The 16,795-nt window shown below is 39.8% G+C and overlaps 1 protein-coding gene across 7 annotated transcripts in view; it reads right to left on the bottom strand.

The window, feature by feature from the left end:
• Window positions 1-2,311: 2,311 nt before the first annotated feature.
• Window positions 2,312-16,795, bottom strand: part of st3gal3b (ST3 beta-galactoside alpha-2,3-sialyltransferase 3b) — a 70,723-nt gene continuing 56,239 nt past the window's right edge. For all 7 annotated transcript variants that reach the window (XM_057333187.1, XM_057333186.1, XM_057333191.1 and 4 more), the window contains 3 exons: window positions 11,212-11,358; window positions 7,858-8,004; window positions 2,312-3,688 (listed from right to left, as the gene is read on the bottom strand). In XM_057333187.1, coding sequence (XP_057189170.1) covers window positions 3,599-3,688; window positions 7,858-8,004; window positions 11,212-11,358 — 384 coding nt within the window. In that variant the 3' untranslated portion in view covers window positions 2,312-3,598. The remainder of the gene's footprint in view (window positions 3,689-7,857; window positions 8,005-11,211; window positions 11,359-16,795) is intronic.

Below are 16,795 nucleotides of genomic sequence, written 5' to 3'. Positions count from 1 at the left end.
CACCCTATCAGAATACAGTTATAACATCCAGCAGCTGTACCGCTGTGCCTTTCCTGTCTCAAGTCCATCTCAGTGTGTGTCCCACTGTTAGACGGTGTCTTCCAGAGCAGCTCAAATGAAATGAGATCCTTGTCAAAATTTCACTTGAGCATTAAAATAAATACAGAGAAAGAGAGGATGAAATAATGTAATATTTTTCTTTATTTCACTTTCACAGACTCACTCTCTGCGGGTAGGGCGAGGAAAAACTGCATGCATTTCCTCTGGCTGCTACTTATTTTTACAAAGTCCAGTTGGATCTCAGTTGTAACAAACTGAATTTGGTAAGAGAAATGTACATGAACTGTATACACATTGATACACACATATAGAGGTCAAAAGACAAAGTAGAGCGTAAAGGAACAGTTCACCCAAAAATGAAATACTGTCATCATTTACTCACCCCCAAGTTGTTCCAAATCTGTAAACATTTCTTTGTTCTGATGAACACAGCGGAAGATATTTGGAAGAATGCTTGTAACCAAACAGTTCTTGGCCACCATTGACTACTATAGTAGGAAAAATTGCTTTATACGTTTCTTTGTTCTGTTGAACACAAAAGAAGATATTTTGAAGAATGTAGGAAAGCAAACAGTTCTGGGGCACTTTTGACTGCATTGTCATGTTTCCTACTGTAATGCTGGCCAAGAACTGTTTGGTTACAAGCATTCTTCCAAATATCTTTTCTAATTTATACAGATTTGGAACAACTCAAGGTTAAGTAAAGGCTGACAGAACTTTATTTTTTTGGTGAACTGTCCCTTTAATAAAACTCATACCCCTTAGAAATTCTGTGTGTGTCACTTACCTCTCCAGCAGCTTCAAACTTTTGTTTTCAGTACTAAGCTTGCAAAAACAAGCGTTGAAGTTTGACAACATTACACATGTCCTGGTTGACTGGTGATCTGGCTGTGGTTCTGACAGCAGGTCACCAAGTGCAGCTGCTTTAGGATTCTATGTTAAATCCTGGACATCAGCTTCTCCCCTGAAACATCCCAATTCATCATCATAAGATGACTACTAACCACCAAAGACATGTCTGCATAATAAAATAATTATTCCCTTCTGTTTATGGCTTCAGAACACTGTAGTACTGATATTTATCAAAACCAGGCCAATTCTCGGGAAACATTCAGAATAAAGTAAAATGTATCGTGATTAACTTACTCTATTTTATTTTTTTACTTTGCGTAATATGTTAAATAGACCATTACCAACAAACATACAGTGTAAAGTTCCTTTACTTATTCATCCAACCATTGCTATCTGTGACTTAAGGTTCTGCCTAATAACACAATGTTATGTGTCAGCATGAACAAATATTAAGGTGAACATTGTTTGTAATGTTACATTTAAAGGGATTACTCTGTCATGAATGACTCATCCTCAAATTGTTCTAAACCTGTATACATTTCTTTGTATTGTTGAACACAATGAAAGATATTTAGAAGAATGTTAGCAACTGAGATTTCTGGGGCACCATTGACTACTATAGTAGAAAAAGTATTGTATATATTTTTTGTTCTGTTAAACACAAAATAAGATATTTTTAAGAATCTAGGAAAGCAACCTTTGACTACCATTTCATGACTACCCCTGAAATCTCAGTTGCTAACATTCTTCTTAATATCAAATACATTTATACAGGTTTGGAACTACTTAAGGGCGAGTAATTTATGACAGAATTTTCATTTTTGGGTGGAGTGTCCCTTTAAACCCTTTAATGCATAGAGGTCACTACAGTAGAGAGCTATCAGAGAGCCATTTCTGGTGTTTACATTGGATTAGGAAACTAATCCTGACTGAGGTTATCATAATTTGTACATGACATTACATTTCATATAGACATAAATTGTTTAAAATGTTTTTAAATTGAATGATAAAATACTTACCTACATAAAGGTTAGTTCACCTAAAATTAACACTTCTGTCCTCATTTATTCACTCTCACGTCATTCAAAACCGGTATGAGACTCTTTCTTCTGTGGAAAAGATATTTTGAGAAATGTCTCAGTCAGTTTTGTGTCCATGGAAGTTAATGGTAGCCGAATTGTTTGGTTACTAACATTCTTCAAAATATATTTTGTGTTCTGCAAAAGAAAGTCAGTCATACAGGTTTGAAATGACACTAAGGTGAGCAAGTGATGACATCATTTTCATTTTTGAGTGAACTATCCCTTTAAGACTACATAACTTTTATAGATGGTTTTCAAACAGAGAAGATAAAGATTAGACACAGCTCAAATTTTAATTTAGGGCAAAACTGCCCAGAACACTTCTTTTATTACAACTTGAAGATATATTTATATTATATATATATATATATTTATAAAAAGAAACATGAATACTTTTTTCCATCTACTTTCAATGATCCTCAGAATAATGCTGATTGGTGGTATTCTGCACAGTATAAATATAACATTGAACATGGACAAATTTATCTTGGATTTCCATCAGTCAGGATGATGACTGCTTCATGTTTTGAAGTCTGAATAGCTAAATATCTGCTGAACATATCTGTGTAGCATATGTTCAACCTAAGAAAAGTAAAAAAAAAGGTTGAGATGGCTAGTGGAATGGCCTATAAATCAGGGCAGTGTTGCAGCCTTTTCTATGAAACCTCATAGCGTACGAAACTATAAAGCACTGAAACAATTACACATTAAAATGACTTGTACCTTCCAAAAATATACAGAAAATGGCGTGACATTTGATTAAAAAAAGAAAAACGTGAAACAGAGGTAAAAATATTTCTCATAATTTTCTAATTGTCTCAGTCTACTGCCTTGAAAGTACAAAGGCAGGATACAGCATGGCAGTGTACCATAACGTCAGGTGATTTTGAGGGCCGCCTGAGAAGGTACTCGGTCCCCATCTATGTTAAACTTGGTCTATATATTCACCACGCGAGATTTTCCGAAACGGTGAACTCTTTGAAAAAATAAATGACTTCAACTGTGTACCAAAATAAATAACTTAGCGATGTATCCTCTTTCCTAAACAAAAGAAGTAACATAACCTCACATTCAGGAGATAAAGAGCCTCCTGTGCTCAGGACAAGAGCTGAATTAAACAACTGCCTCTGCCCCTCCATACACAGGGGGCAGGATATGCGCTGAGTGACCAGGACAGAAAAACATGTGAAGGCAGAACCCCAGGGGCCTTAGCAGTTCATTAAAATGCACTGTAAAAATCTTTGATATTTACATTACGCTAATACATTCAGGCAGGAGAAGAGGACAGTCTCCTCCTATAGAGAGGTACATTTGGCACAAACAGTAAATGTTGAGACTTGTTCCTCAAAGACTGGTTTTGTTTGTCACCTCCAAATATCTTCCATTCGTGAGGGGGTCAGATCAGAACAAGGATTGTCTCCCGAGACATTCAAGAACCTTTCGATGTCCCGCTCAGAGGAAGCCTGTCGGTTAAAGGCACATGTGCATCTTAACGGAGGCATCGCTCCAACGCTCTGAAATATGCCTCTTAGTCTTCACTGGTCCTCATCTTGGGTTTGCCAGGACTCTTCATTAGTCCTCTGGGAAAGGCACCCTTGGGAGCTTCAAACCCCATTTGTCAAGTCTGTGATGATGTTGGCCTTAACCAGCTTGTGGAGAAACTCCTTTTCTTTTGAGATGTTGTGCGTCCATGACTATGGGGGAGACATAAATAGAATTGATAACTTTCAGCATAGAACACACATCTTGAAATACAATTGAAGTAAAACTTGAAGGCCTCAAATTAATTTTTAGAGTTGAAAAAAATCAACCAAACATCAACTACAAGCAAAGCTACCTTCATTCTCACAAACACATCAAACCTATTAGGATACTTTAATATAACAATAACAGTGAGCACTGAGCCACACGAGGGCAATCGGAGTGTGGCCTGAGAGCAAGAAACCCCAGCTCCACTGACTCAACTGACCATATTTTCCAACCATTCCTTCAACATACTATATTTCATGTGTGATTTTCTGATTTGCAAACTGAACCCCACAACAGAGGAACTACAGGCTCGATAATCCTGGATGAAACCAGAGCTTTGGGTTCCTGTGAGAGGATCAGAGTCCGAATGGGTGGACTGCACATCTGCCCCTGACAGAAGGACCGCTGGGCCGGTGATACTGGGCCAAGGCTCTCGTCAGAGTCTCTGGGCTGTCTACTTCAGCCTGTTCAACTTGTGTGAAGGATCACATTCATAAAAAGGCCAGTAGATCCAGGAATACGATTTCCGTCCCCATAAGAAAGAAAAAGGTGCAGGCCAAAATGAATGCTGGGGTAAGAGTGCCTTCACGCCTAACTGCCTTAGGGACAGAAGACCTGAAACAATCTCTTCCATATGTGACTGTAGTACAGAAACTCCCAGACTGGAGGGGGAAATGGCTACAAAACAAACTGGATTTTGTAGGGATAGGTCAATTGAATATTGAATATATATTTATAAAAATAAAAATCCAGCAAAATTTACTTTTGATATTCTCAAAAGTAGTGCTTTGGTTAGTGGTGGTGGGTTTTAGATTTTCGAACATGCCATATGCAGCCTGTCGTCGCTGTCCTTCCAAAACCTCAGATGTTCAAATTCTGTTTTTCAGGATATGGGAAAAAAACTGTACTTCTTAAATGATCAAATTAGGGGTGACCCCAAATAGTCGAAGATTCGATGCTTCAATAGCAGGAGCCTGATTCGACAGTCGAATCTTCGCAGCGGTGTAATGCAATGGGGATCATGACATTTTGGTATGGGCAGTGGCGTAGCAGACGGGCACGCACTGCGCCGCCAAAAATATTATTATATAATTTTAGGGTTGGGTACCGAAACCCCCGGCGCATATGAGCGCGAGGTCTGGCTATGACTCAGCACAGGACCGCGTCTTCTGTGCTGTGAGACCGGTAAAGAGAAGCATATGGAGTTTACATGGACCCAAAACTCACGCGCATGGAATCCGCGTGCGCACGCGCTATGCAAACGCGCATAATGATAACCACGCGCGGAAGGCTGCTCCGCGAGGGCGCATTTAAACTCCGCAAGCGAGCAGAACAGTATCCGCAAGCGGAAAAGAATCCTCGCGCGGGCGCATTTCTGCTCCGCGAGCAAAAACTTAGTCCGCGAGCAGAGGCTTTGACGAGCGCGCGCGATTCTCTCTATGCTCTCGCAACTGCTCAACACTTGCTCGCTCGTTGAGTTGACTTCTGAGACTTTGGAGGAGGGACAATGACAGACTTCTCCGATCCTTTGATTGGTCACTTTTAACATGCACTCACCTACAGTCTCCGACATGTATCTTACCCGTTGTACAGACGTCTTAATTTGGCATAACACCATACTTTTTTCCATTTTTAAACTTGGGTTACAGTGTTATGTATGCCCTTGGCTTTGGATTTACATATTTGGCATCTTGACAGGAAGTTAGAAATAAATAGTTTGGTATGTGTATTCATAATTGCTTTTGAATTGTTAATAATTTTCATGAAATTGTTATAAAATGAGAATTAATAAATGGCTACAACAGTATAACTCAAAGCACAAGTTATTATAAATTACAATATGATGTACTCTCTAAAATTTAATTTAAATAATTTATTTGTTTTGTTTTGTTTTGAAAATATTAAAACGGGCTATGCCAGTAAACAGATATTAGATAACTCAAATTTAATGACTACAGGAGACATTTAATTATATTATTATAGTATGTTTTAAATAGGTCATACATGACATGTAAGTTTAACTGCTATATTATATAGCATAATTTTTGTTGACAGATGTAAGAAATCAAAATGTCACTTGTTAAAACACTAACACATAGCTAAGGCAAGCTAAGGTAATACACTAATCATTCGGTAGTAAGACATGTAATCTGTAGGTGACTGCATGTAGGTGAGTGCATGTTAAAAGTTACCAATCAAATGCGCTCGCGGAGCAGAAATGCGCCCGCGCGAGGATTCTGTTCTGCTTGCAGATACTATTCTGCTCACTCGCGGAGTTTAAATGCGCCCTCACGGAGCAGCTTTCCACGCGTGGTTATCATTATGCGCGTTTGCATCCATGCATCCATGGATTCCATGCGCGTGAGTTTAGGGTCCATTTAAACTCCATAGAAGCAGCACGCTCCGCACGCACCCGCAGATGACTCGCAAATGATTGTGTACACTGTTTCCAAACATTTGTCACTTACTGAATGTTTGGGCATATAAATATGAATTAACACTGTCTGTAAATGCACGTGGTTCGTTACTTAGACTGAACTTTGCGCTGCATGATACAATAAAAAGTAATATATCCAAAATCACAGCATATAGCAAGCACGGTGCAGACTTTCGGAACTTGTCTTTCTCTGCACTGAAAGCAAGCGTAGCGTGACAGGAGGACGGAGAAAGAGTGCGCAGGAAATAAGGTGAAAGGGACTTTTTGACTGTTTAAATGGTAAGATGTTTTATTGGATTCCTCCTTTACATGCGGTAAATAAAGTAACTTTATTGGTAATGAACGTGCTGTATTCCCGATTTATAAAAAATAATTTATTATTATCGTAGTTTTGAAAACAGCATTGTTAGGCATACGTGATGTTTAAGGAAAATGCCCATTCATTTTACTACAGTATTTCTGGCTTGTGTTTTGAGTATATGTTCCCCTTTATTTCAGACATTTTGCCTAAACACAGTTATTTTGCACTTAATGGTGACTTGAATCCGGCTTTTTTTCTTTTTATTTATTATAAAGGTATATTGTGTTCTAAACAAATTCTGTAAATTAATGTTTGATTGTTTTTTGTTGCATCAATGTTGCGCTGCCACCAGTATCACCACGGTTTCTGATATATCCTTGTGCCGTCGAACTGTTGTATTGCACGCACGCGCGTGCGATTCGACTATGAGTCGACTATAGGCAAGACGTGACAATTCTGATTCTGTCAAGGACACCGCTAGATCAAATAATGTGTTGTCTAAGTTGACAAGCACAATTAATCCTTAATTTTGGTTAGATATTGGCGAAACCCAATGACAAACATAAAGGGTGACTAATAATAATGATAATAAAATCACGAAATATGGAGATACAAGGTTTTAGATGGACAGCAGTGCTATGCTTCCTTTAGATCAACCGTGATTCTCGCTATTTCTCTTACTAGTTGTTTAGGCAACCCACTTAATACACATTCGTTTTTTGTAGCCTTCGCTTGTGTTGACATTCAAGGGGTCTCTAAACAGCCTGCAAACCATTTTTCTCACAAGAAGACTTTTAATGCCAAATGTCATTTTCCCCAACACGCTGGAAGAAAAAGCTATTACCGTAATCCTGGAATTTACCGCTAGAAGCCTCTGAGTTAATGTACTGTTGGAATTGCTGTTGGATTCATCCCTCACATCACAATTAGGATAAACGCTGTGTACTCAAAATCTACAAAGATAAATAGCCTCCACCATTCAAGTACAGCATGTGCAAACCACCTGCACAGCTTTAATCCCATTGGTTTACGGCCAGCTTTACAGAGCGCACACGTTAAAAATGGACAGAACACAGATAGTAGGAAGTGACTGTGTTCTGCATGAACGGTATCTCACTGTGATTTGACAGGGACATGTGCCAGAGCAGTCAGGAGCTAACTGTGCGTTAACCGCTCGGTTTTATGAGTGTGCTTTTACAGCCATGGTAAATGTGGGCAGAATGGAATTCAGAAAACATAACAACGGAGTTATTTTCATGACGTCTCATCTGAACCAAACCTTCATAATCGTACTTTTCCATAAGCTCACCGTTGTTTAACCTGGGTCTGTATATCTGCTGAGTTTACAGAAGCAAATAAATCTAGAAAACTCTTACCTCTTTTATAGCAGACATTTTGACGGTTTCGTAGTAGTGCAAGGGTGCATGAGGGGTGTTCATGTCATAGCCAAATCCGGCAACGGCGACCTCATCACAATTATGCAGGGCCATTGTTATGGCGACGGTGCCCAATGTTGGAATGTTCTGTCGAGAAAAAGTGAAAGTTTAGCATCATTAAACTTCTTGATGAGCAAAGTTGTGCTTACACGTGCAAAAGTTGCTGTCACAATGCCAGGGTTAAAACTATAAGTGCCATAAATATAAATAGTCTCTGTAGTAACAGCATGCGTGACGAGTTAAACACCTCTCAAAGCTCTAAACAAACTCCTAACCATATTCATGCAAATCATGTGTTACGACTGATAAGAACCAGGGAAATATAATCATTTGAATGTTTAATAGTGCATGAAACCCAAGTTCCAAAATAATCTTTTAAATAAAGATTGGCACATGTAACACCAAACTAAGAATAAGCAATGCTATGCTACATGCAAATATATTTATAGCATTGTCTATGTCCTGCATTAAAGTGCAGTGCTTCCTCAAGGTCTAGATAACTGCTCTTAAATGAGCCCTGGCTAAATTCAATCCCTGCAGTTGTTAACTCATCCTGAGCTGCCTGTGATTAACAATTGCCTTACACAGACCCCCAACCCCTGACTCACCAATTTCAAGAGGCAGACCTTCACTTCCTCCTCTCCCTGAGGGAGTCAACTATTCTAAATCATTAGCTCGCAGTGGCCTGGGGAATGGATCACTCACACACACACAATTAGTAAGAAGATTGGCCCAGTGTATTCAGCACAAGGCAGGTGGGTGTCTGGAGCGCTCAAAGGGGAAGGATGTGTCAAACCATATCCCACCTTGATCAGTACCGTATGGGACAGCTTCCCTCCCGCTGCCCCCCTACCTACACAAACCTTAGGGGCCCGGGCACCGCTTCACGTGCACAGCACATGTTGCACAATTCAAAGGGGGTCTGAGCTTTCAGGAGGTGGTCAACTCATACACAGACCCCTGTCTACATTTATGTCATAAATAGCTTGGATCAATTATAACCTGGTTTTGTGTTCAGAAGAGTTCATCCTTACAACTTGTTAGCTTTAAAGGCTTCCATGACCACAGTTAAAGCTTTTTAAAGGTGCTGTGTGTCATTTTTAGGAGGATCTATTGACAGAAATGCAATGTAATATACATAACTGTCTTCAGAGGTGTATAAATACCTTATATAATGAAGTGTTATTACCTTAGAATGAGCATTTTCTTTCTATCTAAATACACTGTGGGTCCCCTTGCATGGAATTCGCCATTTTGTTTCTACAGTAGCCCTAAATGGACAAACTGCTCTACAGAGCATTTTCGTAATTAAGTTGGTTCCCCTTTGGCAAGCGAAAACTTGCTGACATCTTAGTCCTGTGTCAGCCACTGTAGTGCTTCAAAAGGGAGGGGCGAGCAGTGGAGTGAGCCATTGGTTGCAACTCACAACCTCACCACTAGATGCCGCTAAATTTCTGGACCTTTACCATTAAATAATGTTGATTTAAAATGTACTAAGGATTTTGTCCTGTTCTGTTGAGAAAATCCCTACAACATGCCCATCATTGCTGTTCCCCCTTTCAAGTGCATGCATCATTTACAGCATTTATAACGCACTGAATGACTGGCAAGTTCCTTTTAAGAGTCCAATTTCCTGTGATGTAAGAAAAAGGTGGCATGTCGTGTTTATGAGTTCTTGGTAGGCGAATACTTTATGTCAAAGCCTGTCTGAGATCTGAGGCATGTCACACACACTTCTTTTATGACAGTCCTGTCAGCCTGCGATTACTAAATCTCCCCACGGGCTACGGCACACCCTAGCTAGGTCTGAATAAGATGCGTGTTTGCTAATGGGGCGGGGGTCTTTTAAGCATGGTGAAAGAGCGCATAACAAATTTTAGTGATGCTTGACCAGAACATTCATGATGTGTTTCACCGGTGGAATTCTGGAAATGTCATCTTGCATGCTTCACAGCCTTTGTGATATGTACTGACAGTTTTGTGTAACCAACTAAACCTTAAAGGGGTCATATGACACGGCTAAAACGAATATTATCGTTTGTTTGAGATGTAATGCAATGTGTATATACGATTTAAGGTTCAAAAACGCTGTATTTTCCACATACCGTGCATGTATCTCCTCTTTGCCCCGCCTCTCTGAAACGCGCAGATTTTTAACAAACTCATCGCTCTGAAAAGCGAGGCGTGCTATGATTGGCCAGTTAACCAGTGCATAGTGATTGGTCGAAAACTGCGTATACACTTGCAGTATTGGAACATCAGGTTCCAAAGCAATTGTACTGACAGGTACGCCCACCTTATTTGCGTATACATTTGGGCGGTCTTAGTCTAATCATACCACGAACTGACGTAGATTTGTGGGGGTGTGGTTACACGAGGCGTTTCAGGCAGGTCTGGGTGAGCATTCGCTTTTAGATAGAATGCATCTTTTGTTCCGACACTTAATTTTTGCAATTCTACGTGTCTAATACATGCATGGGCAACTTATAACACACCAAAGACACAGAAAAACATGTATTCGCGCCATATGACCCTTTAAGTAGGGAGGATTGCTCGCTTGCTCTACATGAAAAAATTGTAGTTAAATTAAATAAGCTTATTTAGTATGATGTACATTTCATAACGTGTCCAGATTCACGTTTCTATACTCAAAGACAGCTGGATGAACACAGCAAATAAAGGAACAATGTCTTTTTTGTGACTTTTAAATGGCCTTAAGACACTTTTTGTTCCGAAGTTGAAATTCTTTTGACATGGCATCTGAACGTGGCTGTCACGGCACTAGACATGACACCAAAGACGTATATGTGTCATGTTAGTGAGAAATCACTATATTCACATAGTCCTACAATATTCATATTGTCTATCCACATTGCTATCAATTAGACTAATCTGCAAGTAACCACATAATTAATTTGATTAAACTGTGGCTGTCAACTGAGTTTTCCAATTTGAAGGTATTAAAACAGCTGTCAAGGTTTGGCCATAACAAATGGTATAAGCTTCCCCACCCATTGGATTAGTCATGCTGCCTTTGACCTATGGTGATCTTTCTGGTAATTAAAGGCTAATTGAGGAAACACGTGCCTAAGGCTTCCTGTGACCCCAATTTACATAAAATTGACTAAAGGCACCGCCTGCCATTTTGGTTCGAGAAATCTGAGCAGTCCAACATTTCCCTTTCACAGAGCTACTGGTTATAGCAGGGTTGAATTATTCTGCAGCATGCAATAAAAACAGCAAGACATGGCACCTGAAAAAGACGGCAGTCATTAAAATGAACATGATGCTTACCCCTTTACCCATGAGGCCATTGTTTAGTGGAAGGCCAATAAACTGGAAGGCAGCCTCTTGTATGAAGTAAGGGTTGAGGATCCGTATCTCCGAGGGTTTCCGGGGCACGTTCTGCGCTACAGACTTCCAAAAGCCCTCCGTTCCTTGCTGAAGATGAAGCAAAAAAGAAACAGTCATCACATCAGCGAACACCACTTGGCACATTCGAGTCATTAAAAGTGACCCGTCATGAAAAATGCATCAAATATTTTGATATCATGTTACAGCAGATCAAGAGTACAAATCCCACACCTGAAGACATAACGTTTTCCATAATCATGAGCTCAGGCACAATACTATAAGGTGCCATAACTGCATACTGATAGCAACGAGGAAATAACCAGGGGTGCAAGTTCAGACGGCTTTCATTAAAAGTGAGTAAGACGTCCAAGTTGGACAAGCCCACAGGAAGTGGACAAATGAAATCCTGACCTCTACGAGTGTTCGGGGAGCCGAAGCCCCCTAGCTTCTCCCATACCAATTACTCAGGAGACACACAGAGCGCCACAGCTCAGCAATTATTCAATCTGCAACCTGGCATTGAGATCACCAGGTATTAGCGTTCCGAATAGACGAGCTCTGCAAAGCCGCGGCAGCTCTGCTGGAAAAAAGCCAGCCAGGTCATCGCACTTAATGGGAGTCACCTGTTCAAATAAGCAGACTGTGCCTTTGATGTAGCCCAACAATAGGAGCAGCCATTGAAGCTGGTCGAATAGCTTTGAACCAACTTCGGAGGGCCCCGCGCTCACAACAAGCCGTGGCAAGAAAACATCATCTCTCCTGTCAACGGTGTGTTTTCACTTAACAGAAACAGAAAGTCTGGAGAATGCTGCAACCACAAGCAGGTGTAAACGGGAAAAAATTCAACAACAACATATCAAAATTTCACATCGTGCACCACAACGATATGCATTTAGCAAACCGCTGACACACTGTACACACTTTTTTGTTTTCTACAGTATTCGCCGTACATCCCTTGCCAAGCCGAAGCCTTCCACAACGCAACACATGATTCACAAGCTCTATTTAAGAGAACAAGTAAACACTCGCAGAATGCACTGGCATCTGAAATCTGACTCCGCGAGTGTTTGGTATAAAAGAGTGATGGGTTGTTTGAAGACAAAATAAAACAGGAAGTCCTTGATTGATTCTTTTATAGTCACGTCGCAGAAGTGTGGATGACTGTAGCCCAATGCATTCCCTTCTCTGGACCAGGCAGTTCTCAAAGTACACATCTAAAAGGCATACAGGATTTACTTAAATTACTTTGGAAAGAGTGAGACAAACTACAGCCCAATGGCAAATAATTATGTTAATGATGCTAATGAAAGACTGATCCACTAGATGACTTGAATCCACTTGAATGTATATGATGGTAGTATGTGGTTAGACAAGGTAAGGTGCACCTTCAAGTAATATTGAATAACTATTAATTCTATATTGATTTGCTTGTTTTATGACTAAATACAAGCCAAATTCAGAGTATATATGTTAGTCATCTAATATCAAGGCCACTGTAGTGCCAACAGATGCCACCACTAATGATTAAGGATCTGATTAAAAAGCCCAAACAAATTAGAACAAAACGCTTGTCTTAAAGTAGTAGTCCACCTCCACCCCCCAAAAAAACATTCTGTCATCATTTACTCACCCTGTTGTCATTTCAAACCTGTATGCAGAGCACAAAAGATATTTTGGAGAATATTGGTAACCGGATATTTCTATTATACAGACACAAAACCAGTCAATGGGTTGTTGGGTTTCCAACATTCTTCAAAGTATCTTCTTTTGGGCTCTGCAGAAAAAACAAAGTCATATATGTTTGAAATGACACGTGGGTGAGAGAATTTCCTTATTCCTAGGCCTTACTCTGGATTGCATTATGGCTCCATCAAAGTTAGACAAGGCCATTCTAAACATAGTTCCTTTGTTGATGTTTTCTCCATTGAGATGTCTGGAGTAAAGCCAACCAGAACCATTGTCATTCCTCCCGGGAATCACAGCCAGGTGACACACAACGCTGAGAGAGAAAGAGTAAGTAAGAGATACCCTGACCAATCACCTCTCCAAGCCCTCAAAACCACAAGCCGTTTGTGGCGCAGTAACTTTAACAGCCGCCACACTCTTGTCAAACAGGACAACCCTTGTAACTGATCCATCCAATAAAGCAGCAGGTGAGAGAGGCCTCTCAATTCCCAACCGTAACTTCAGCACGCACTTAACAAGCTTCCAGCATGGCCGCCGAGTGTTAAATCACTTCATAAAAATCACAGGCCACAACGCTGGCCTCCCCCCCCATAAGGCGCTGGAAACAAGAGGTCAGGGTGAGCAGCGACTTGGAAAACCTGCTCCTGACTGCAGATGTGCCGTGTGAAAAAATCTTCCTGGGAACATAGTAGAATACGTTTCAGGTTAACAAAAATTGACAAAACAGGCGAGTAGAGGTCCGTCTCCGTACACTCACTAGAGACGACAGATCGTTCCTTCGACAGGTAATATAGAGTTTATTTCTAATATTTCCCGTACTGTGACCATAACCGGTTCTTGTAAATAATAACTGCAATATGCAAACACTGGTAAATCCTCCATCCAAATAAAAAATAAAACATTATGCTTACTAATAAACAACATTAACCTGTTAAACTCTATGGAAAGTACGTCAGAAAAGTATTCCCTTAATGTTTACATTTATTTCTGTAACTCTAACTATCATATGTGGTTTCATTGCAAAGCTTAGTCTCTAGTTTCTGGAGAAGTGCACCATTTTGGCATTTATCGTACATAAAATAACTTATTTATCCTGAAATTCATCATATCCCCATGTCATAGCCCCTTTAAAAGGGACATTTCATGAAAATCTGACTTTTTCAACGTTTAAGTGCTATAATCGGGTGTCTGGTGCATACCAACTCAGAAAACGACAAAATGAAAAATGACAATCCAGTAACTTTTGTTTACGTGAGCCTATCTCTGCAAGCCTGTGAGAAAACGAGCCGTTCAGATTTCGCTCGCTTTCTGACGTAGGTAGTCGTTCTTATTATAATATTACCGCCCCCTTTTCTGAACGTGTCCACCCATGGCGCTGCCGCCATTTTTGTTTTCGCAGGCGACATATGTGAATTAGTTCTGACACCATGGCAAAAGTAAGCAAAGCATGCTAAGTGTTCTGTTGTTGGCTGCGCAGAGCAGCACAGAACACTGATCCCAGCCTGACAGGAGAGCAATGGATTTATTTTGTTTTCAATGGAAATCCACCAGACTGAACGAGGCAAAGCTGCAAATAAAGACATTGTAAGTACCGTTATTTTTTAAGTAAGACCTCAGGGCAACTTAAAAGTAGGTAAAACGTCATTGTGAAACGTTTGTCCGTTCACGCAAAGAAAGCAATGTGTATGGCTTGTAAACACGCGACGGGATTGTCCTGTGTAACGTTACTTTCACTTAGAGAAAACGTGATGCGTTTGTCTTGAGTATCTTCACTTATAGAAAGCAGTGTGTATGGTCTGTAAACACGCGACCGGTCTGTCATGTGTAATTTCGCATGTAGAAAACATGACGCCTTTGTTAGGAGTCTGTTCGCTTTTAGAAAACAATGTGTTTGGTGTTTAAAGACGGAAACAGAGTTTCTCATTCGCTTTATGTGACCCTTCTTTTGTCGATGGAAGCAAAGGCTCACAGCCCTGGCTGAGTTTTCTGTGAAAAGGGGGCGGAGACTAGCAGCTCATTTGCACTTAAAGAGACACACACCAAAACAGCGCGTTTCTCCTCACATGCAAAACTGGGCAATTAGGGCATGGTATAGTAAAAGATCTGCGGTGTATTTTGAGGTGAAACTTCACAGACACATTCTGTGGACCCCTAAGATTTATATTACATTTGTGTAAAAGTAGAAAGAAACCTCTCCTTTAAAATCATGTATGTTTATGATCATGAACATTTTTCTTAACGCTCAAATATGTCCAACATGTTCAAGTTACAGTATATATCAAATGAAAGCTCTTATTCTACAGAATATAGATCTCTAGTTGGATTTATTGATATTTTACCAAAGATCGAATACAAGTCGAATGAATTACGATGTATGAAATTGATATTTGTAAACAAACAACAAATCCATCGAATATCTAAGCTAATAACTGCATTGCACCATTACACTTAGCCACAAATGCTACATAATCTTTTTTTCGTTAGGTTGTTACATAAGTCCATTCCTACCTCTTTTGGGGGTTTTAAAAGGGAAATATCCACTTCCAAAGTCTCCCATCAACGTGCTGCGTCAGCAACGTGACAAAAAAACTTGTTTAGTTAAAAATTCAGCAAAATATATGAACCTCTGTCTATCCACATGAGATACATATTTAACGGAAGCTCAGACTTTGACTTCTACGAAGACCCCTCTCATTTGTCCAAACAGGCAAATCAGAGGCTGAGATATGGCAATGCGCAACAGAACAGGGGAGGCGGACCAAAACACAAGTAGCATGTTTGTGACCTCAACAAGTTTCACTTGTTACATGCACTTTCAGCTGTTACATACAATTTTGAGAGGTTTACTGTGAAATTACACAAAAATATTCCATTTATACCACTGTATGTGGTTATGGGGTCTGTTTAAAATTGGGTATGCCAAATTCAGATGGAAATTACGAAAAAAGGCCACTTGAGTTGCTTTAGAATAATAATTGAATACTACACGATAGAGAAAAAATCATTTTTCCTCTATTTGTTGAGACCTGTTGGAATCAAGAACAATTGTCTGCAGGTACCTGGGCCCCTCAGGCTCAGAGCAATACACTTTCAAAAACAGACTTTAGAAAAAGAAAAAAAAGTGCCTTTATTTTTGTGTCTTTTTCATAGGACTGACAACACATACAATAATGTTTATCCCTTTCAGCAGTGTTTTATAAAATTTGGAGAGGTTTCCTGGAATATGACACCAAAATGTTGTATTTACACCACTGTACATGGATATGGTGTGCATTTAAAATTGGGTATGCCAAATGCAGGCGGAAAGTTTAACGCAAACTACTCGACGCGCGAAGGGACAAACTAAAACCACGTTTAGATGCATTTCATGTCTGACGTTGAGATTTCTGACTATATTTAAATATTAAATTAAAATGATACCTTGCAGTTATACAATTCATGGATTCATTGCCTTCTGAATAAAGATATTGATTTACATTTAAGAAAATTATGTTATGTTAGATATAAAGTAATTAAAAGATTTGCCCTGCACAAGCCCCCGACCCGATCGCGGTCTCCCAGATTTTGGTACCCAAATGTTGACAGTATGCTTATTCACTAGTCACCTGCAGTCTAGTAGTGTATTTAAGAGGTCAGGTGTGAGGGAGCTGCTGTCATTTGCAATGAAGTATAAAACCGTGTGAAAGGTATTCGCTTCGTTCGCCTTTGTCATCAGTGTAAACACATGATTTCTACCATATGCTCAACTTACGGCTTGAATGACAAGAAAAACAACATATATGAAAAGCAAGCTTAGTTATCCAGAACGCTTTCAATTCACAATAAGGAGCAATCTGGC

Source organism: Triplophysa rosa, linkage group LG5, assembly GCF_024868665.1.
Source record: "Triplophysa rosa linkage group LG5, Trosa_1v2, whole genome shotgun sequence".
NCBI classification, from domain to species: Eukaryota; Metazoa; Chordata; class Actinopteri; order Cypriniformes; family Nemacheilidae; genus Triplophysa; species Triplophysa rosa.
Note: the sequence above shows the minus strand (reverse complement) of the source record. Positions and strands in the feature narration are given on the sequence as shown.